Source organism: Periplaneta americana, chromosome 16, assembly GCF_040183065.1.
Source record: "Periplaneta americana isolate PAMFEO1 chromosome 16, P.americana_PAMFEO1_priV1, whole genome shotgun sequence".
NCBI classification, from domain to species: Eukaryota; Metazoa; Arthropoda; class Insecta; order Blattodea; family Blattidae; genus Periplaneta; species Periplaneta americana.
Genome location: NC_091132.1, coordinates 189,855,345 through 189,879,681, shown reverse-complemented (window position 1 = coordinate 189,879,681; position 24,337 = coordinate 189,855,345). Strand labels below are relative to the sequence as shown.

At 34.8% G+C, this 24,337-nt stretch overlaps 1 protein-coding gene across 7 annotated transcripts in view; it reads left to right on the top strand.

Moving 5' to 3' along the window:
- The window catches only part of LOC138692273 (zinc finger protein 235-like), a 54,672-nt gene that overhangs the window by 4,671 nt on the left and 25,664 nt on the right, over nt 1-24,337 (top strand). Inside the window, exon 4 of one of the 7 annotated variants that reach the window (XM_069815442.1) lies at nt 6,497-7,277. The exons of 4 other annotated variants lie outside the window; for them this stretch is intronic. In XM_069815442.1, coding sequence (XP_069671543.1) covers nt 6,497-7,104 — 608 coding nt within the window. In that variant the 3' untranslated portion in view covers nt 7,105-7,277. Of the gene's footprint in view, nt 1-6,496; nt 7,278-23,083; nt 23,288-24,337 lie in introns of those variants that run through there. 2 more of the 7 variants (XM_069815440.1, XM_069815439.1) reach the window with 2 other exon arrangements.

The window sequence follows — 24,337 nt, the reverse complement described above, 5'->3', positions numbered from 1 at the left end:
ACTATTATCATCGCCATGTATTCATACAAGTAATAACTAAATAAGCCATACTTACGCCAAAAAAAATCGATTAGTAGGGCCAGATATTTTGAATGGTCCACACCTGTGGAGTAACGGTCAGCGCGTCTGGCCGCGAAACCAGGTGGCCCGGGTTCGAATCCCGGTCGGGGCAAGTTACTTGGTTGAGATTTTTTCCGGGGTTTTCCCTCAACCCAATACGAGCAAATGCTGGGTAACTTTCGGTGCTGGATCACGGACTCATTTCACTGGCATTATCACTTTCATATCATTCAGACGCTAAATAACATAGATGGTGAGACAGCGTCGTAAAATAACCCAATAAAATAAAAATATTTTGAACATCAGTGTACAGTAATGGCAAGAAAACCCGGACCGACAGAATAATCAAAGTCCCCAAAATGAGCCACTTCGCATGCCACGCCCACATTCACAAGATAGCGAGTGATCTAGTGAAATTGTTGTAGTCTCGACATAGCCCATTTCGAAAGCCATTAGAAAATAAGTTGGTAAAATTCATGTTCTGGGAATAATAGTTGATTAAGTAGTATAATATCGCTGCAATCAAAAAGTATTGGGAATAAATTTGAATAAGGAACAAAAAAAGGTTCCTTCCCAGGCAGGATTCGAACCACGAAAGTCTTAGTTACCAGTCTATTGTGTTCTGGAGTGAACAAGGCTCTGAAATCAGCTACAAGGGTCGGTCCGTTTTTTTGTTTTTGCCACTGCTGTACATCATTGTGCATCTATCTTCTTGGATTGCAGCTACCTAGAGTAGTGACCCACCCATCTCTCATCTGCATATTGTGAACTCGGCAGTGTCTTTAAAGTAGTGTAAATAGCTCGTATTGTGTGTAACAAAAAGGTATATGATATTGGTGGAAAGTTCATAGCTTTTTTTATTATTTTATTTTATTTTTTTTTTTTTCCAGAAAAAAAATGTTTTTAGCAAATGTTAAATATATTGTGTAATTGTAGGGAGCAAAGTTACAGTATGTGGTACGTGTGTGTGTGTGTGTGTGTGTGTGTGCGTGCGTGCGTGCGTGACTTTGGAAGTTGGGGGTTAACATACCTTCAGTTCACCTAGTAAACTTTTTTGCCCAACATAACGCAAATAAAGGCTGGTTCACAATAAACCGGGAATAGAAACGAGAACGGAAATAATGTTAAAATGCGTGTATTTAACATTATTTCTGTTGTCGTTCTCGTTGTCGTTTCCATTCCCGGTTTATTGTGAACCAGCCTTAAGTGGTGCAGCTCATGTATTTCACTCTGACCCTCAGTACATACAACATTTTGGTATACGCTACCTTTATGTATATGCCAAACAACAATGTCTAAGAACCTTAGATGTGATCCTAGAAAAGTGTTCTAAAATGTGTTGCAAAATAGTAGATAATAATATGACAGTTTCAATTATCAAACATTTTTTTGTAGTATCTGAAATCTGATTAATGTAATATGTATCTAGTCAGCCACTCTAACTCGTTACCTCCTGGTCTGGTTGCCCCATGAGTGTCACTTGTAGGGTCCAAACCTGTTTTTGGACAGTTGACTAAACAATAGTTGATGGGTCCAGGCAGACAAGGGGACAAACCATAAATTTGGATACGTAGGATATCTCACTGGAATGTGAAGAAATATGTTCTGACTAAACTATATGACAACACATTATTCAAATGGTATCATTTACATCTGTAAACGAGCACAGATGGCAGAGCATTCCAAAATATAAATATATAGATGTGGCTTTTTCTCTTATTCGACTGGGCCCCACAATTTCAATTATTCAATTTGTTGTATAGACTTTACCAATGTACTGCACACTAAATATGTAATGCCCACGTGCATCAATGTCGGTTAGTATAACCACTAGTTAAAATTGTCACCTAACCCCTGGTTAAGCATTTTTACGGTGGATCGATCTCGGTTACGACTTAAATAGAAGGTTAACCACAGTAATCTCTAACCGGCCATATTCGAGCGGTTAAAGGAGATAACCAGTGATTAGTAGAGCATGTAAAGCAAAATGGCGGCCAGAGCCACAGATGTTTATTTCGAAGACGATTATTATTGTACAGTACTTGAATTACTTGGATAGAGCGTGAGTGTGAAGTTTCATTAATGGAAAGAGAGAATTCTTACGAGGAATTAGGTGACAGAAAATTTCAGGAGGGATTTCGTTTATCAAAATCTACAAATGGCTCACTTGAAATAACAAAAAAAAGTCATATTTCTTCTATTGATCGGCTGCTTCTATTACGGTTCTATATAACTTATTTTCTATATTTTAAGAGAGAATACTTGAATATCTCTTTCTCTATGTCACTGGCTGAACAAAGAGAGGTTATGGATGGATCTTAGGATAATGAACAGTAACCTGGTGTAAATGAGGTCCTGGATCGTACACACATTCCTACTAATCTTCTCCATCCTTTTCATTTATTGGATATTCCTTCTTTTTTATATAATACATGTAAATATAGTAAGTAAATCTATGATACTTTAACCTCATATTGGAATATAATCATTTTTGCATTCAATTTTCTATTTTGTAAGATTTTAACCTAACAGCACTGAAAAACAAAGAAATGCAACTCGCAAATATAACAGCGCCCAAAGGCAAACAAATGCAACGCGAAAATGTAGGCTACGTTCATTTCGATGTAGAACAGAGTGAGCGCAGTCATTTTTAGACGTTGACTATTATCTTTGAAGCGGTATGGATGCTTTCCTTTTGTCATTTTGTAGAAACAGTGTACCATCATAGACTTTACTCTGGTTAAATGAGGTGTCAGTTAACCATGTTTAAGTAATCGGTGATTATGAATGGTGCACAGAAATTACATTTTAACCACCGTTACTGTTTAACCATCGTTTCGTAATCTATGATTACTGTGTTTTTAACCGATGTTGATGCACTTCGCCATAAGTGTATCTGTGTGTATAGGATTACCGGATGTTCTGGATTTCGCTGGACATGTCCTGAGTCCTGCCAGGGTTCGTAAAAATCAGAAATTGTCCTGCTTTTCTATCTTGCCAATTCCCAATGGACAAAAGAGAGTAACTATTGAGTTGGGGTCCATTAGAGGAATTATGTTTGTAAAATCCTTGCTCAAACAAGTCGAGTCACCAGAAAAGTATTAACAATCCGAAAATTAAATAAGGTGAAAGCTAATTTGGAATCCGTATACTTTAATTCTATTCATGATAATAGCTTTGTATGAGTTTTATTGTACAAAGACAAACAAATTACGTTATTATATAACAGAATGTAAAAAGACGTCATGTCAAGTATCAAGTTAAGGTAAGCGTTCACTACATCGTATCGCACGAATCGTACGGATCGCAAAAAGACTATCTTTGCTGTAATTCTTACGTAACCGCGTTCACTACATTGTATCGTACGCAATGGCTGTCAGCAAATCCATCCACGTTTCTCGGATGGGCAACTTTTCCGATGCATGCGATCATGGCCTTCTTTAATAAATCAATTGTAATTGCTAAACTGTTGATATTATGTTATGCCATGCTCAGTGGCGCGCAAAAATGGAAGACGGAAAACTTATTTCTTTCGTAGAAAACTACGAAGTATTATATAATTTAAGGCATCCCCATTACAGTAATCAACTGGTAAGGGGCAACATCTGGGACGAAATTGCTAATGCGATGAAAATACCAGGTAAGTAGGTCATCAAACATTTTAAATGAGGAGCTTTTTTTTCAACACTTAACATGTACAATATACGAAAATACACTTCAGAGGCCAAAAATTTACTTTTCTGCAATGAACAAAATATGTTCTATGGCGAAATATTATTTTTTTTTTTTTTGCAATCGATTCGTGTATATTTTTACCGAAGAAAAATGTTCGTTTATCACAAAAACGAATATTTGTAGCATTTTCTAAAAATGGACATGTTAAGTTTTGAATAAAAGCTTCTCAAATATTCTAATAAAACCACGCAATTATCACAAAATATAATTTTTATTAAACATACCCTACATCTAAGCAGATTCAAAGTTATTAACCTACGTAATTGGGACCATAATGAACAAGAGATATACATTTCCTTATTTCTAGCTATGTATTAATTTTAAGCTACCCCCAAAGTTAATAACCTATCTATATGCATGGGGTGATTCTGTTGAAGCATTACTTTTATTGATTGCTGGTTTGTCCAACTCTGATGACTTTTCTAAGCTGCCATTCTACTGAACCTGAAGCTGAGTTAAAATAATCTTTAAACTGATCCCTGATCTCCATTGCTTGAAGGGATGGATTTCCACCCACTCTTACTAAATTCCTCAAACCTTTCATGTCAGAAATTGAAACAGTGAGATCATTGTCATTCCAATGGCATGTATCATCTCTCAAAAAATTGTGTAGACTGCAAGAAGCAAGTACAACAATTTTCACATGCTCATGTGACAAGCTCAATTTGTTCTGAACTTTCTCACCAAAATATCAAAAGCATTTTCAGAAACATTTCTGGCTGTACTTAGCCTGTAATTGAAAACCTTTTTCTTCTCATCCCCTTGAGCTTGATCACGTGAATATGGCCTCATTAAATAAGTGTGGAGAGGAAAAGCCTCATCTCCCACTATGACATGAGAAAGAGCAACATTACTTTCAGGAAGATTTTTCGCTGGAGGTACATTCAAAGTGTTATTCATTAATCCAATACCCCAGTTTGAATTTCTAAAAACATTGCCATCTGAATTTTTACCAAATGCGCCTACATCTGTAACAATGAATTTATAATTAGCATCTACTAATGCCAACAATATTGTACTAGAATGTTTCTTATAGCAATAAAAAACTGTGTGCTGCTCTTAGGAGGTGCTTCAATTATGAAATGTTTTCCATCAATTGCACCTACTAAATTAGGAAAATTTCATTTGTCACAAAAGTCCTTCTCAATATTCATCTATTTGCTCCTATCAGGTTCTGGCATGTAGATGGGCTGAAGTCTATTCCACATAGCTTGGCAGGTTGAATACACTGTTTCTCGTATTGTACGTGCTCCCATTCTATAGTTGAATGCTAGGGAACGAAATCAGTTTCCAGTAGCAAGGTATCTGAAATTCAAAACAAAATCCCTTGAAATCATAGCATATTTTAGACTAGCCGTACCCGTGCGCTCCGCTGCACCTGTTAGAAATAAATATAAAGTAATTACATAATTAAAATAGGACGTTTGATCCAGGGAACAACTTTTACAACAGCGCAAGATAATCTGCTTCGCTCATTACCCAATTTTTTTTGCATTGCATTTATTGCATATATATTTTATGTATTTTAACACGATTCAATTGAGCATAGTTAAAATTTGAATTATAAAATAATGGATTGCTAAGCTAACGTACTATTACTGCATACTAAATCAATACACTCTCGTTGTTCGTTAATTCTCTGAGATTAAAATGAGTGTACATAAATATTATTTTAAGAAATACAGAAAACGAATGTACAAAATAGCCTATCAAATTTTCTGTGCATAAGAAGCTATTTTAATCTTACCTGTCCTCGATTTACTAAGACGTTACTGTAATAACATTATAGCATTATGTCCATCTAGAGAAACTACACTTTCCAATGGTGAAATAATAATTAATTATACAAATCGGTTAATTTAGCTTCTGATATTACTTCATGCAAGCACAGAAACATTGTCTGTAGGCTATGTTTAATAGCTTTCGATTGTTGCTGTCCAAGGCCCCTTATAGACGAAGTCGTTTGTTTTTTAATTCATTACACGGCCTTAGATGGCAGTTATTTTAATTTTAAAACTCATTTATCTCATTAAATATCAGTCCTATCAAAATTTTTCAAGGAATAAAACTTATCGCAAATTATTTTTAAAGAAACTTTTGTTATGTAACATTTTTCACAAAAATCAATAATAAGCGAGATATTTCGATTTATTTAGTTCAGGCCTCCTTATAACCCCCCTTTTAAATAATGTATTTTGAATGCCATATAGCTTATAATCTAAGTTACAACGAACTTAATTTATATTCCAATTTTCATCGAAATCCGTTCAGCTATTATCGCGTGAAAAGGTAACAAACATACAGACAGACATACATGCAAAAAAAAATTTCAAAAAAGCGATTTTCGGTTTCAGGGTGGTTAATTATATATGTTAGGACCAATTATTTTTGGAAAATCGAAAATTACCAGAAAAATTTCGGCTACAGATTTATTACTAGTATAGATGAGGAGGTGAGACCTGGCATTTGAGCTGTGCGAGACGGGAAAGAATAAGCTATCAGAAAGAGTGTTTGTTTCATGATGGTTAATATTATGCGAATCTACTTACATGGCAATTCATCTCAGAATATAACCTATCTTCCCCCTACTTAACCATTGGTCATATAACCACGGCACATGATAACGCCACAGGACAGGTCTTACCTCCTCCACTGTAGACGTCTAATAACACACAAAACTATTTTTTTTTATATGTTTTAGCGAAAGCATGTCGAGAACGATGGACGCGTATACGCGACAACCATCGCAAAGCGCTGAATCTACGAAAAACAAGAAGCTGGCAGCCTCCCAAGTTCGAGAAGGAATTGAGTTTCTTGGTTCCTTATATATTTGATGAAGAATCAAGAGATTCTAATATTTCATCACATCTATCACAAGATAATGAATCATATTTGGAGGATGCTTATGATGAAATAATAGATAGCCCTATAAATGTCGAGGATACTGATAATATATCACCATTTTCATCCACAAGTCGTTCATCGGGTAGAAAAAGAAAGACATGTGAACCTACTGCAGCAAGCGTCCTCCAAGAATATTTGCAAAAAAAAGCCTGTGAAGCAAATAGAGCTCGTGAAGATTCCACAACAGATCCCCTCACTATGTTCTTTATAAATATGGCACAAACTGTTAAAACATTCCCTTTGCCAGTACAAATTAGTGTTAAAAGCAAAGTTTTTCAAATAATCGCCGCCGAGGAACTGAAAATTGCCAATCAGATGGCAGAAGAAGAGAGGTTTATGCAGACTGTGGAAGTGGGAGAAGAAGCATTAATTGTAGATTATGAAGAGGATGACGGCAGCTACTAAGTTAATCACCACATTGTTAAGGAATAAATGTTAACAGAAATGTAATGTATGTAATTATTATATGATTGTATCAATAATAATTATTAGTACCTGAAACATATTGCAAGTGTTTCTCTGGGCCCAATTGCTGTCCTGAACGACGTGTTATTTCTTGTTAAGTCTGGTGTCATCATTTCCAAGAGAATCATAAATTTGTCATATGTCATGCGAAAATATTAAAAAAATTGAACACCATCTTCCATTAAATCAGGGAATAATGTGTAATACTTTCCAAATTCAAGTAGTTTCATTAATTGTGAAGCTTGGGCTTGCCATTTCGAATTGCTCCGAAAATTCACCAGGACCTAAGACTACCATTATACACTACCTTCCCAGCACACAAACCACTTATAACACCTTTTATATTATTGAAGAAGACATTTTTTTCCATTACGTCTATGAATTTTATGACTAATAATCATAACAAAGGGAATTTTGGATATTAGACATAAATGTTGAGTCATTGGATCGGATTTGCAGACGACCATATTGTAAGCGATTGTCACTTCACACGAGTTCCAAAATTTTACACTAGGATACCATAACAGTGATGGCAACATATGAAAGGCTTAAAGAGCGAAACTGCTCATGATGTAACTATAATAATCCGTGTATATGAATTAGGGCATTGTTACATAAATCCACGACGATTGTATAATGCCTAAACGCATATGCTCTGCATACGTTTGCATTAAAAATACGAAAGTGCTTTCGTAAAAGACGAATTTCCAACTACGAAAGTATTTTCATAAAAGAAAAGAATTTACCTACACAGAAAATACGGAAGTACTTTCTTAAAAGACTAGTATTTTCTTTGCACTATAAACAACATTAGTACAGAGAAAGTTATTTCGTAAAAGACGAGTTTTAGACGTTCGTAAAAAAATATTTTCGTACACTAGAAATACGGAAGTGCTTTCTTGAAGGACGAATACTTTCGTTGTAGCATATGTTATTTAACATATATGCTACATTATTGCAACGAGAGTGATTTCGTAGGAGACGAGTTTTAGATCAAATAAAAATGCGAAAGTAGTCTCTTAAAAAAAGTATTCGCTATAGTTCAGAATACCGCGTAAGTACTTATGTACAAAAACTATTGAAATTAAAAATAATTAAAACTAATGTTTTTTACTGGAGGCACAAGGGTAGATAAATAAATAAGTGACAAGGTAGAATGTGCACACTTTTATCACTGCCAATGTGGCTCTATAAACCAATTTTCAATACTTTTATGACAGCCACGACACATTTGAATTCTTATTGTAATATATATATATATATATATATATATATATATATATATATATATATATATATATATATATATATATATATATCGAACTATCACTACTTTAACACATTTAATATATTACAAAACATAGACTGAACGAATTAAAGGTAATTATTATGAAAGTCGCCGTATTTTCTTCCTGACATTACGATACATTTCCACTAGATGGCCCCCGATACGAGTAGCAGGGCTAGCAATATATCCAAACGAAATTATTCAAAACGAGAGGAATGTTACTACAGGTGTGTAGTATTGTGACAGGTTAGGTTAGGTATGTATTATGTGGCAGATTAGATTAGGTTTCATTAGGTGTGTAGTATTATGTTAGGTTAGGTTTGATTAGGTGTGTAGTATTGTGAAAGTTTAGGTTAGGTTTGATTAGATTAGATGTGCATTATGACAGGTTAGGTTTGACTAGGTGTGTAGTATTTTTAGGCTAGGTTTGATTAGGTGTGTAGTATTGTGAGAGGTTAGGTTAGGTTTGGTTAGATTAGATGTGCATTGTGACAGATTAGATTAGGTTCGACTAGGTGTGTAATATTATGTGAGATGTTAGGTTAGATTAAGTGTATATTGTGTGACAGTTTAGGTTAGGTTTGATTATGTGTTAGTGCATTATGTGACAGGACTGGTTATGTTAGGTTAGGTTTGATTAGGTGTGTAGTATTATGTGAGAGATTAAGTTAGGTTTGATTAGGTGTGTAGTATTATGTGAGAGGTTAAATTAGGTTTGATTAGGTGTGTAGTTTTATGTGAGAGGTTAGGTTGGGTTTGATTAGGTGTATAGTATTATGTCAGAGGTTAGGTTAGGTTTGATTAGGTGTGTAGTATTATGTGAGAAGTTAAGTAGGGTTTGGTTAGGTATGTAATGTTATGTGTGAGGTTAGATTAGGTGTGTATTATGTGACAGGTTAGGTTAGGTTTGATTAGGTGTGTAGTATTATGTGAGAGGTTAAGTTAGGTTTGATTAGGTGTGTAGTGTTATGTGAGAGGTTAGGTTAGGTTTGATTAGGTTAGATTAGGTGTGTATTATGTGACAGGTTAGGTTATGTTTGATTAGGTGTGTAGTATGTGAGAGGTTAGGTTTGATTAGGTGTGTAGTATTACGTGACAGGTTCGGTTAGGTTTGATAAGGTGTGTAATATTGTGTGACAGATTAGATTAGCCTAGATTTTTTAAGTGTGTATTATGTGACAGGTTAGATTAGGTTTGATTAGATGTGTATTATTACTATGTTGGCGAGACTGAAACCGTCTGTCACATTAACGAAATATGGCAGTATTATTCATTCACGCATGGCGATTTTCGTATATGAGGTACACATTTAGGGCGGAATAGTTGGGCATCTAACTCTGCCAGTGATCACTAATCAATACTATAAATACAAAGCATTTTCAAGGTATTTTAGCAAGTACCTATAGTGGCTGGGACATAAGTAACCTTCACTTAAATAAGTACATTATAAGATATTTCCCCTGGACCAATAATAAATAATTGAATAAAACAAAAACGACACATGTACTTACGCTGTATTCTGAAGTCTGTCTCAAGTATTTTCCTGCACTAATAATGAGTGCTTTCTTAAAAGATGGGTATTTTCGTTGCAGCATAAATAACATATAATTTACAATATACTACATTATTGCAGCGAAAGTGATTTCGCAGAAGACTAGTGTTTGAGTTGAAATAAAAATACGAAAGTACTTTGGTAAAGGAGGATTTTCCTGGACTAAAAAGTATGGAAGTCTTTATTAAAATACTAGTATTTCCCTTGCACCAATAATACAAAACAATGGAATACAAGAACGAAAATAGTTTCGTGTAAGACGAGTAAAAATACTAAAGTACTTCCGTAAAAAAAATATTTTCCATGGACTGAAAATATGGAAGTACTTTCTTAAAATACGAGTATTTCTCTTGCACCAAAAACAAAACACAAAAGGCGTTACTGTGGTTTTCATATAACTAAGTGGTTTATTTTTTGTAAAATAATTCCACAATTGAAAGCATGTAATTACTGTTCACTTACATTATGACTGAGAACCAAAGCTACGCATTCAATTATACTTGTTTTTTTGAAAGATGGGGTATGACAGGAGCGTTGCGATCGGCAAAACAGCTGAATATCGCATAGCGTGGGAGGCTTGTTGCTATGGTAACAGCGGCTGAGTTGCCAAATATTAATGACGCTAGGACACTATTCCCACGTGTTCAGTCGCTTTCTTGGTACCATTCATTGTGTACACAGTGTCAGCTATTCGTGTGTATTACTACGTTGTGTCTTAACAATGCTCCTTCGTATTCGTATTATAGTTTTCGGACATGCCTATATATATAATTGTTTTCACGAGTGTCATTCTTCTCAGTTAATCTGTCGCGTTTCTCCAGTGGTTTAAAAATGGCAGAAACACACATTAAAACATCGCGATACACCCTGATGGAATTTCTGTCATCTTGTTTTTGTTAGACTTTACTGCTGCTCTATTCGTGAGTGTATTTTAGCTGTTAAAATATAAATTCTGTTGTAACATCGCGTTGTATTATTAGAGATGCGAAGAATATGCGATATTTAGTTATATTGTTTCTTTATTTTATGTATCACAGTTCTATATAAAGCATGAAACATGTGTTTTTTAATTAATTATTTAGCATTTAGGCTCTAAGTCTACTTTTTCAAATGAGATATTTCGAACCGTGAGTTCAACTTTTTTGTAAGAGGGCTGGAAGTCAGCAAATTACTGTGGAGGTGGGTACAGCAGAGCGGCTGTCTTGAAGAATTCGCATATGAGACGGGAACGGGCAAAGTTGGACTTGAATATGTACTCCGCAAAATAACCCTCAAAGTGTTGTCCGAAGGCTGGAATAGGGTACTTCACAGAGCGCCACTTCCTCTCGATATTTTGCGTGTGTATAGTTATGTGTTCGCCAGCAAGTCTTCTGAGATTTTCTATGTGGATTTCTCCACTATCTGCTGTATCCGCAAATTCCACCGCATGGTTTACCCGCAGATGGAGAAAACCTTGATTCTGTAGAGTGTTGTACGCCTTCCAGCAATCGGATACAATTGTAGTACCTGGGAGAATCCACTCCTTTATTAAATTGACTAGAGTTTCTGCGTCTCTGTTTTGTACTGGTACCAAAAAAAAATTCCTCGGGTTACCACGTTCCACCCCACCAAATACCCATTGGCCCTCAATGAGACGTCCGCGGTTGCAATTAATTGATGAACTAGTGGACTTACTCGTGTTAAATATCTAATATTTGTCAGGCTTACAGCTGTTTCAGTGCTTCACGCACCATCATCAGAGCCTACTAGATCGCGGCGTCATCTCGAACTTCTCTGCCTGTTAGGAGGGCGTGTTTTATTGTTGGAAGGTGTTGGAGTGTGGAGTCGAATAGTGTGTGTGTACTGAAATTGATCTGTGTGTTGAGGATTTGATCGGGGTGTGTTTTAGTGTGTTTGTATATTTCGTATTGTTCCAGTGTGTTGAGTTTTTGGTTCTTGGGTTGTATGTGTAGGATTTCCATGTCCGTATTTATGTTATTGTATGTATGGTTAGTATTGGTTATGTGATCGGCGTATGTAGATGTATTGTGTCCTCTGGTTATAGCTTTAATATGTTCTTTGTAGCGTGTTTGGAATGATCTGCCTGTCTGTCCTATGTAGAACTTGTCGCAACTATTACATTTGAGTTTGTATACACTGTTTGGTCGTGTTTTTTGTGTGTTGAGATGTCTTTGTAATGTGTTTTCTGTTCTGTATGTTATGTTGTATTTCTGTTTTCTGAATGAAGATGCGATCTTATGTGTGCTTTTGTTTTCATATGTTAGTGTGATGTAGGCTATTTCTTGTGTTCTTGTGTTTGTGTTGTGTTTTGTGTATTTTTGTGTTTAAGTTTTTGTTTTGCCTTCCTTATGATGTTGTCTATTATGTTTGGATTGTATCCGTTTTCTTGTGCTATGTATTTGATTGTGTTCACTTCTTCATTGTAGTGTTGTTGGCCTGACAAATATTACATATTTAACACGAGTAAGTCCACTAGTTCATCAATTAATTATATTCAAGTGTTAAAAGTGGTGTACGCAAGATTCAAAATGGATCCGCGGTTGTATTTTCGCCGCCCGAACTTGCTTTCATCGATCTCCACAATTGTCCCTGGACCACCAATTGCTTGCCTGTGTTCATACACCCAGTCTAAGCAAACTTCACGACAAAAGTTGGACCAGTCTACAACCGTGTGGCGTGATACTTCTACTTCTTCACTCAGGGTCACGTGTCTAGGATTGGGGAAGTACGCACCAGAATGCGCAAAATTGCAAAATCTGGTCTACCGATAATTTAGAATCTCCTATGAAAGCATCTTTCCTACCACTTTTAATGAAGTTGCATCGCCGTTGTTGCCCATGGCGTTTGCTGCACCTAAATTCCAGTCTTTGTCGTCCAGTAATTTTCAAATGGCAGACATTACGACATGACGGACAGATTATAGTGTTTCTTATTATAATTCCGTGAGATACTAGGAAGTCTTTCATTGACTCTAAAGTGTTGACATTGCGTAGAAAAGTACGTATACTGTTTTCGCTGTAAGAAAAATCCTAATGTAAACACAAGCACGTGGCTGTCATACCCGTGATTGGCTCACAGTCGAAACACTCACATGACGCAGGAAAATATAGTCCGTCTTTGGAAGCCATAATCTTGTATTTTTTGAAAAGAAAAAATTGAATTCTAGTTGTTAAATATAATGAAACATATAACTTCACTCATATGTAAAACGATATGATACTTTTATATTTTGTTATGTACTATGAACGCGGATGAATACAAACAGTAATACCAAGGTAGTCTGTTCTTGTAACAAGCTGGCGTCACTTGAGCTCGTTATTCACGTAAGCACATGGCTTCTGCATCCTCGGTATGTTTGGTTATTAAACATAAGAGTAGAAACCCTCTCAAAACGGAGAAAAACAAATAGTCTTAAATGTATATAATAAGCTATGTGAGTTTTAATCATAGTAATTATAAAGTAAATGTTTTCTAAGCAAACGAATGCATAGTAGTGAGGTTAGGCCTACTTGACGAGTAACGGGAAATGTTTAACATGAAACAGAATGTACAACAGTGGGCGAGAACATGTACTGAGAATCTATGGCACCAAACAGCGGCCAATGAAGCCTCACTTCAGTCACGTACTATTGTTTACATTAGGATTTTTCTTACAGCGAAAAGATTATAATTTGAAATCAACCGACACATGCCATTGCTATGATAACTAGTATCACAATCCGCGTATAAGTCTTATAACAATGGAGGAATTGTTACGTAATTCTCATTAGGGTTGTATTAATACGTTTTCGCTTATCATCTACATACGTTGGCAGCGCTGAAAAATTGACGTCAAACCAGACAATATGGCAATGGAATCTCTCTCGTTTTGCAAAATTTTGCTATAAAAGGAAGATAATTATTTGGGTGGGTTGGGGGGCATTCTCCAACACAGCGTTTACATCGTGTTTTTAAATGTGCTCTTTCATTTTATAGGTTATTTGAGTGATTTTCAAAAAAGGTAAGAAGTGGCGTTCCTATAATTCACAATTACCGCCTAGATCATATGTTCTGCCTAAACTCAAAACTCGTCTGTTTTCAATGTCAATATCAATATCGTACGTCATATGTTTTAAACAGATGATAGGGAATCCGATGAGGCAGAGTGAACGCACTCCACGTATAATATCCGATCCGTGCGATACGTCCGATGAGTGCGATACGATGTAGTGAACGCTTACCTTTAGTCTATTATGCCCTGCTTTTATATGGAAAATTCTTTTTCATTTAAAATGACCTGCTTTTAAATTGTTACAATCTGGTAACCCTAGTGCACATGTAGTGTATGTTAAACAGTGATATGATGGACCTTGTCAAAATTGTGTTGTTGAATGTATTGTAAAATAGTACACAGTAATATGATATGATATATGATATATATTTCTTCACAGCACTTCTTTACATGTAATGGTGTACCTCACATTTCTGTATCCGGTGCCACCATTAACATATTATTAGGGGAGACTGTTGTACCTTTAGCATAGTGTACCTTTGAACATTTTTTATTTTTTAATTTTTGCTGCTACCTAGAGGACTCAAACTAAAGTAGATTGTAGAGAAAGCCGCTAAGTAGCTCTGATCGTAGTTTCAGTTTGATTTATTGCACAGTGTGAGTTCCGTGGACAAAAGTTTTTTTAGTACCAAAAGTAAACATTTCATTCATTGATGTATGTTTTCTAACACAAAACCAGAATGTATTTGTTAATATGTTTCAAGTACGGTGTGTTCCCCATCATCTGGTGAGTAATAACATATTTTAATTTCCATGATTTATTTGACTCTCTTAGTTTTCGGAGCATATTTGTTTAAACATGCACCCTCTTGTACCTTTGAACACAAAACAGCTTGTACCATGAAACATGTTCCAAATTACACGATACTGTCGGTTTTTGTTTTTCTTTCATTTTAAGGTCATGTCACGAAGTAAGTCTGGAATTAAAGAGGTCCCCAATTGATTCGGATGCCTTGAAGAAAGCTGATGAAGCAGTCATTGCTTCTCCAGGAAATAAAATCTCAATCAGAGAAGCCTGCTCTGGTTTATGATGGCAAATACATTTTAAATATGACTGTCAGTTCTTACAGCTATATTCCCACCTATACTCCATGTGTTCCAACTTACAAGAGGGTATGTTCCAAGGTACATGATCCTGTTGTACCTTTGAACACATTACATATTCCTTCATTTTATTTTTTCCATCCTTAATAGATCTGTAAAACAGGAAAATAAATACAGGAAGTTGTAAAGGAATCTTCAATAATTATTTCAAGCATTTTTTCATTTAAAAAATTTCATTTCCCAAAATTAAAAAAAATAAAATGTGAAAAGTGTTTAAAGGTACAACAGTCTCCCCTACAGTAACACATTATTTGCAGTACACGTCTACACACATACTCTCAGTTCCGCTATATACCTTTTTTTATTACTTGGTCAATCTTCCCTTCAGTATTTCCCTACATTTCATTTGCTATTCTCTATTTGTTCATTAATCCTAATATATCTAATATTATATACTCCTTTCACACTCCCCTTTTCCTCTAACTACTATTCACTAAAATCTCAATTTCAATTTTTCTCTATAAATTATCATATTGAATTACTTGCCTATTTGTTCTTTGACCTTTTATTCAATTACTGTTCCAACATTCAAATGTTAGTACTAATTTTGTGCTGAGACTTGTTCATTTCTCTAAACCCTTTCTCACTATTTTCACTCATTTCTATTTGCGCTCACTTTCACTTTCACACTATTCTGCTTACACCTAATCCATTGTCACTATTCTCACTTCCTATAAATACTTATATTTTATTTTACACATCTGATTATACCCTTTCTCTCTCCCCTATACTTCTCGATCTTTTCCAGTTTCACTATACTTGCACTTTTTGATCACAACCCCACTTTTTTTTACACATATCAAATATCACTGCTAAATCCTCAACTGTCGCAAATTCTGACCTTTCTTTACTGTTCGTCTCTGCCTTATTTCTGACTTTGTCTTCCTTTCTATTTATTTCTTCTTCTATTCCTCTTTTATTTCCCTCCCCCCACGCTTTAACTTTCACATACTAGATTTCCACTTACACTTGCACCCTTATTCTTTACACTACTTTCTTCCCTATCACTTCCTGACTCTTGGTTTCTCTTTTTATCGCCCCTCGACTTTTTTCTAGCACCCGTGTTGTTTGTTCCGTTATTGTCAGCATTCCTTCTGGAGTGCGCTAACCTTACCGCCATCGTATGGAGACTAGGAATCCGCTTACGTTGCACGCTCACGTTACTGTTTTCTTCTCCTTGCTGCGCCAACATCTTTACACTTCCTCGTACGTCAGTATGTGGGTTCCTGAACTCATTACTATTCACTCCTGTTACCATGTGTTGATCTGCGACAAACACATGTTCCGTCCTTGAAGTTGGGATGCTTTTCTTTCACCCTTCATGCTCCATCCCTCCGCTTATGTGGCTAACGTCGACCCTCCATATACAGTAATATAATAATTTCAATTATGTAACTAGTTTTTGCAGACTTTTAAAGTGCACTATACACTATTACCCAAAGAATACAATCCCAATTATTTAACCTTGTTTTGTTTTATTTTCTGTCCCTGTTTGGTTGTATTTTAATTAGTTATATTATAAGGTATATAAAATAGACCGTCTCTTCCAACTATTGGCTCCAATAACAATTTTCAGTGAAAGATGATGTGAGGAATAAACATTTTAAAGTTTTACTTTAAATTGAGGGGTTTGGGGCGGGGGGTGGGAGGAATATTTACTGCATATAATTCAACTTTTCGCCGCCAGATGCACGGAGTAATTAGTTATTATTTTCGCTACTTGGGTGCGCTGCTAAATGCACGGAGTAGTTACTATTTTCGCTACTTGGTACCAGAGGCGGCTCCTCAGGGCAGGCAGGGTAGGCTAAGCCTACCTCAACACATTTAGAAAAACCTAAAAGTGGATATTTATTAACTACCCCAACACATTTGGAAAAACCTTATATAATTATATACTCTTGTCTAGGTGCTTAGAAATTCTTCAATTAACTATGAATGGGATTTTTTGAGGGTTAGTTGGACGTTGCTTACTACTGGCAGTTCGATTTATGCGACAAGCATACACTGGACAGATCACGATGCGTCAGAAGGTAGGCAGAAGCGAAGTTAGCCGACCTTCCACGTAACTTCAAAGCTGGCCCTGGAGTAAGCATTAAAAGAGATCGCTATTCTAAATGCTTTCTTAGCGCATGCGTTCTATGCTGAAGCCAGCGCGCTAGAATTCTGCCTGCCCTAACGAGAACCCACGAGCATTATCGAACACCTACGATTTGCGAAATTTCTGTTTGAAAGTTTCACGAGTTGGAACGTAGATTGTTACGAGTAGTATAACAGTTTTTAAACAGTGTGTTTTAAAAGATGTTTTTTTAACAGTGTATTTTAGAAAATGTGATTTTTGCAAGTACGTACTGTATATTAATGTTACGTATATTTGGTGATTTATAGTTAATGTAAGTGATAACAATAATATTATATTATGACTGATATAATAAGTAAACTGTTACGTTGTCCGTTTTCGCGTCGTAATGACATTGAAAAGAGAAGTATTTTGGACAATGGACGACCCACTCTTGCATTAAGCTCTATTGTTCATAAAGTCAGTGCTAAAGGTGCAAGAAAATTTAATCCTTCATGGTATGAAACACTATGAAATGGAAATATAAAAATTGGAGGTTTATCTTTCGATAAGGTGGAAAAATTCAAATATCTTGGAGCAACAGTAACATATATAAATGATACTCGGGAGGAAATTAAACACAGAATAAATATGGGAAATGCCTGTTATTATTCGATTGAGAAGCTTTTGTCATCCAGTCGGCTGTCAAAAAATCTGAAATTTAGAATTTATAAAACAGTTATATTACCGGTTGTTCTGTATGATAGTGAAACTTGGACTCTCACTTTGAGAGAGGAACATAGGTTAAGGGTGTTTGAGAATAAGGTTCTTAGGAAAATATTTGGGGCTAAGAGGGATGAAGTTACAGGAGAATGGAGAAAGTTACATAACGCAGAACTGCACGCATTGTATTCTTCACCTGACATAATTAGGAACATTAAATCCAGACGTTTGAAATGGGCAGGGCATGTAGCACGTATGGGCGAATCCAGAAATGCATATAGTGTGTTAGTTGGGAGGCCGGAGGAAAAAAGACATTTGGGGAGGTCGAGACGTAGATGGGAGGATATATTAAAATGGATTTTAGGGAGGTGGGATATGATGATAGAGACTGGATTAATCTTGCACAATGTAGGGACCGATGGCGGGCTTACGTGAGGGCGGCAATGAACCTGCGGATTCTTTAAAAGCCATTTGTAAGTAAGTATGGTATGAAACACATAAATGGCTAACAGGAAGTGAAGTTAAAGCTAAGCTGTAGGTGGTCACGTTTGTTATTGTAATCTAAAGAAGGTACTTGGAATCAGATCATATTTGTAACTCGGTAAGTCTAAAGAGACTTGAAAAGAATTTGAATCCAATTTCGGAAATGTTGTCTGAACAACAAGGGTTGCAAGACAACAGTATTACAATAAACTAGAAAAAAACCGACATATTATGAGACGGCTCATTGATGTAACAGTATTGTTATGTAAGCAAGAGTTAAATTTTCGGGGGGCATGATGAAAGCGAGCTGTCATTGAATCGCGGGAATTACATAAAAATGTTCTGTAAATTTTGCCTACCCTGGACATTTGACTACGAGCCGCCACTGCTTGGTACGCTGCTAGATGTAATAACGCCCCTCCCACAAATAGATGGCAGCAAGATCAATTTCTACAACAGCGCCTCTAGTAAGTTTCGCATCCTATTTTATATTTATCCATGTTAAATATATCTAGGAGAAGTTTATTGAAATAAACGTATCTATGCCTTAACATGGAGACAAAGCAAGTACATTGTACATTAAACATAAGATTAACTATATAACTAATAATGGCCATTGCAATATGTGTTATTGATACTAATGTTTCATTTCGATACAAACAGAAACTTATACTGCAACTCAGTGCCAATATCAGGAGCATCGGACATGCTTCTTGCAATATTTCTGCTCTGATATCTCCATACATTGTCGCCCTTTGAGGAATTTGAATTGATAAATCAACTTTTTCTAAATTCATCACCAAACACGGGAACACTCTTCTATTTCTGATGCTAGATATTAATATAACAGTACTGCTTGCGTACATCGACAACACATACAGAATGTAAGAATATTTTATGTTATCACTTTGTGCATAAAAACTGCTACGATACAGATCATATGCGGCCGCACACATCTGAAGAGTAAACCCAAAACAGCAAAAGCTTTGACACAAAATATCCGAGAAACGAAATACGATTTCCAAGTTGCTTCCGTTTATTTTGAATGAAAATGGTGCTAAGCCACACAACTTGCAAATATAGTACAGAGGTTTGATTGAGTTAAAACCGTCTGGATAATAATTTTGATACAAAGAAATATGTACTTATTTTATTACGATTTTTGACTCGCTGCCTTCGAACAACCAACTGTAATCTACTAATGAAAAGGAGCTCATATTTACGCAGTACTTCAAATATCAATTGAAGCCACGTGTGTAATTCATTATAAGCATTAAAAATCCATATTTACTTAATTAAAATAAGTCGTGAAAGATAAAGGAACGTACTACTTTAAATATCGAATTGAATGTAACAAGGTTTTCACAATAGAAGAAGATCAATAACTAATAACGATTACTAAGTAACAAGGGAATTTTAATCAATTAAAGTCCAACACTGATGTGTCTACGCATATACCTGCAATTTCTTTAGACATACACCTTGTCCCAAAATGATTTTTACGTTTTCGCAATAGTTTATCTATAACTGTTAGTACTACAGCAACTCAATAATTGCCGATAGACAGGGAATCTATCCAAATTTTGTTGGTACACTGGCGTTCAGAGATACCTGACCCCACGGTGCGAATTAAGATTTCTGATGAGGGGAGGGGATAGAATCCTAGATAGAGAATACCACACATAAAATTATTATTATTATCCTCATCCGATACGGCTCAATGCTTGATCGCACAGAGTTTCTTGTTTTGCATCTTAATAATAATAATAATAATAATAATAATAATAATAATAATAATAATAATAATAACAATAATAATAATATTATATTATTATATATATTATATTATATATTATTATATATATTATTATTATTATTATTATTATTATTATTATTATTATTATATCCATGAGCATGTTTAAGATAAGATGTGTAATTCCTAAGTTATTGATTGTTGTCAGCTTTCTGATGATAATACACCAATATTATAAAATATACTCGTATTAAGGGGTTAGGTACAGCTAACAGCAATAAAAGTTTGGAAATATTCAACATTTTTTTCCTTCATTACTGTATTTTGTATAATAATGAAAATTGGTATGTGTGAAACACTGTCCTTCTGCTATATGAAAAAAATATTTTTACGATTTAAACAAATTACTTATGTTTCTTTTTCAAAATTATAAAATGGTGGCAGTTCACTGTGAAATGATGAAACGTTTCCCTCATAACTCATAAACTTGTTAACTTTTTCATGTTCTCTCTCTTTTATTTTATTGCTGAAACTCATATTTACAATATCATGCTCTTTCAACTACGTTCCTTAATAAATATTTGTTTTATTTTGTGTTGGAAGAAAATGCTGATATTTGACCATTTTTTAAACTACTTTATTTTTTATCAGACAATCTATCAAAGGTAGGGGAGTGATCTTGCATCATATTGTTGATTGACATGTATAAATACACAAAAAATTTCATCACAGAATGTTGGGTAGTTTTTGAGTTATGTGGGAAACGTTTCATCACAGTACAGGGAACTGAATTTAGAAAAAAATTGTAAATATTTTTTTTTAATCGTAAAAACATATATTTTTTCATATAGCAGAAGAACAGTGTTTTGAACATACTGATTTTCATTATTGTACAAGATACAGTAATGGAGAAAAAAAAAGTTGAATATTTCCAAAATTTTACTGCTGTAAGCTGTACCTAACCCCTTAAAACAATTACATTTTGTGAGGGGGGATGGATGTTATCCCTGGCAGAGATGTTAATATGAATTTATGAGAGGGGGATAACTTTCCAATAGAGGGGGAAATCCTCCATCCCCCCGTTAATTCGCACCCTGCCTGATAATCGATAGTGATATATGATTTGTTCGTGTAAGTGTGGCTTCTTTAGTTATTACTTCTGTGAATAAATGGCTAAGATAACAATGTCGGCATTACTATTTAATATACACACATTATAAAATTTAAAATTTCTTCTCTCTCTAATGATTTTAAAAAACATAGATTTAGCGGAAAACCTCTGATACTGTCAATTATATGAACAGTTTATACTTAAGTGCAAGAACCGCTAAAGTTTACTATTACCTGAATTGATACTTGGATCCTAGGTTATGTATGCTCAAATTTGTAACCCAAAATACAAAGTTACCGGTAGGCTATTTAAAAATGTTTAGTATTGTTTCCATGTTTTTAAGTGTCTAGTTACAAACCTATGTAAACAAATACGTGTAGCTATTTATAAAATAACCGCGTATACAATTGAAACGCGTAAATAATATAATTATGGCGCATAATTTCATTGCATTTTATTGAGATGAAGAACTACGATGTTTATTACTAATTTCCTTAAAGGCGACTTTAGGCTACAAATTCAGTGGCGATTCCTCCATGAAAGATATGAGTATGATCCTACAGTTTAATTTCGTGCCTCTGAGGATAGAAAATATATGTTAACTCCTGCGAAAATATTTTAATTACAGATTTTGATTTTCATTGCGTTCCGACGTGTTAATTTTCTTTAAGCTTCCACTTTCTGTCGTGAGTTGTTGCCACTGCACATCTCAGAAATAATTTCCGAGGAATCATCCAAATATCTTACAGCAAACGGGATTTCTAACAGTGAAGTTAGCAGACAGGGGAGGGTGCGTAGGGCGGGAAATGGCTCAAATTTAACCGCGTTTGAGGATATGAACGCGTATCCTAATACTAGGACCCTTCTTTCTGGGTGATGGAAACCCTGTCACAGACTACAATAAACATTTTCAAGTACCGGTACTCTTATAGCCTCCTTAAATGCAGTTCATTGGTCATTTTAAAAGAATAGAATAAATGAAATAAATAATTTAAAATAATATAATACAAAAATAAAATTAATAAAAAACAAAATTACATAAAATTAAATAAAATAAGCTATAACAAATACAAGAATTAATAGGACTTTCAGATGACAGGACAACCGAAAGAATATCTGGAGTTGTATTTTATCATTTAGAAGAATTTAACTATAGAAAGAAATTAATTGCGCAAACATACGACGGAACATCGGTAAATATCGGGCAGTACAATGGCTTAGGAGCCATCTTCGCAACTAAAATGGGGAAGAGAATCGAACTTTGCTACAAATAAATTGCCAGTTCCAGAATGGTGAGTCAAAGACTAACATAGGCCAACTTGTATTGATTTTGCATGCTCTATTATTATTATTATTATTATTATTATTATTATTATTATTATTATTATTATTATTATTATTATTTCTTTTTTTTCTGTTTTGGTCATCAGTCGTCAATCTCATATCCTACACTACACAATTAACTCTCAAATCGGCGAGTATTCCCATTGAACTCTATGGTGAGATCACTGGGTACTTCTCATCACTTTCACGACTAGTACCACAGTCTAGTATATACAGTCACGAAACTCAATGCGTAGTAAATATGCATCCATAGATAGTTGCTAACCACTAGGGTCCCTATTATCGCCTCATTACAGACAATGCGAAATAGTACCTGCACAGTCTATTGTTCTCAGTACCCTCATAAACTCAACTTCGTGACTGAATATAGTAGACTGCTTGTACTCATCACAATCTGGCAACCCTGGTTCCACAGTCTTCTTGATCTACTTGATTTATCAAACGATCTAGAACGGTTGATCATTATGGTGTTTTGTGTTGATTCTGCACTGTTTTAGAGGACAATAATTAATTCTATTTGTTTTCTCGCACGTTTCAGAGCATCTGCATATTTTTCAAATCTTTAACTTTATAGAATTTAATATGATACAGAGATTCTTACTTCGTCATTGTTGACTGAAGAGCTGAAATAGTAGAAGATTCGATTTCATTACCACAGGTGTGTATGATCTGAGTGTGGAACATTTTCATTATTGGGAATCTCATAAACCTGCCACTCTCACGCAAGCCAAGACATGCTTATGTTTAATTTTCGTACATATGTATTGAAATGTTACTGCAATACAAGATTGAAAATCAGATTGTCTCTCGTGTCGAATGGTTCACTCTTCCTACGTTCACAATGATGTGCGCTTGTTTGTCACTATGGAAACAACGAAAGCTTTCAAATATTATGAATTTGCAGCCAATTATTGCATTTGGTAATTATGTTTGCAATCCAAACTTAGCATAATAAGTGCAGGCTTATTAACTTTTCTGTTTCTCATACGTTTCCTATTGAAGTTATTGCGTTACATTTGAAGTCACCCGCTTTTCTTACATGACAGTTATGCATTAACTCGTGTCTTACGGTCATGGGTGGTGGGTAAAAGGGTAATTGAAAATGACAATAACTCAACTCCTTACCCTTTTCAAAATCACTCAGATAACCCACCTGTATCGTTTCACTTCCCATACATTTATATATATTTTAATTTTATTTCTCATATTGGAACCACCGGAATTCGATCCAGGAACCTACAGCTCGGCAGTCTTGAAACTTAAACATAAATCGTAACATAATTTAAAATTCTTCGTTTTAAACGTAATTTAGAAGACATGATTTCAATAATCTATTTATTTATTTATTTACTTTACTTAATCCACTCAACAATGTAATTCCTAATTACATAGTAGAGAAAAAAATAACAGTAGTAATACATATAATAATGGTAATTTAAACTTAAATAGTTACAATCCAATACTACTCAACAAATGATATCAAGCAAATATTACATGTAAATCTCGGTAAACAAAAACAAAAGTATTTACAGTATGAAGAAAACTTAGATTAGGCCCTATATTAAAGTAATAAAGCCAGTGATGAAATGCAAATAACTATAGTTATAGTCACAGATTAGTAAAGTAGCCACGTTCAATTAGTAGGCTAGCGGTGTCAAAGAGGACGGAAGCTTTGTAGTTTCAATAATTTTAATTATTTCGCTGTCCA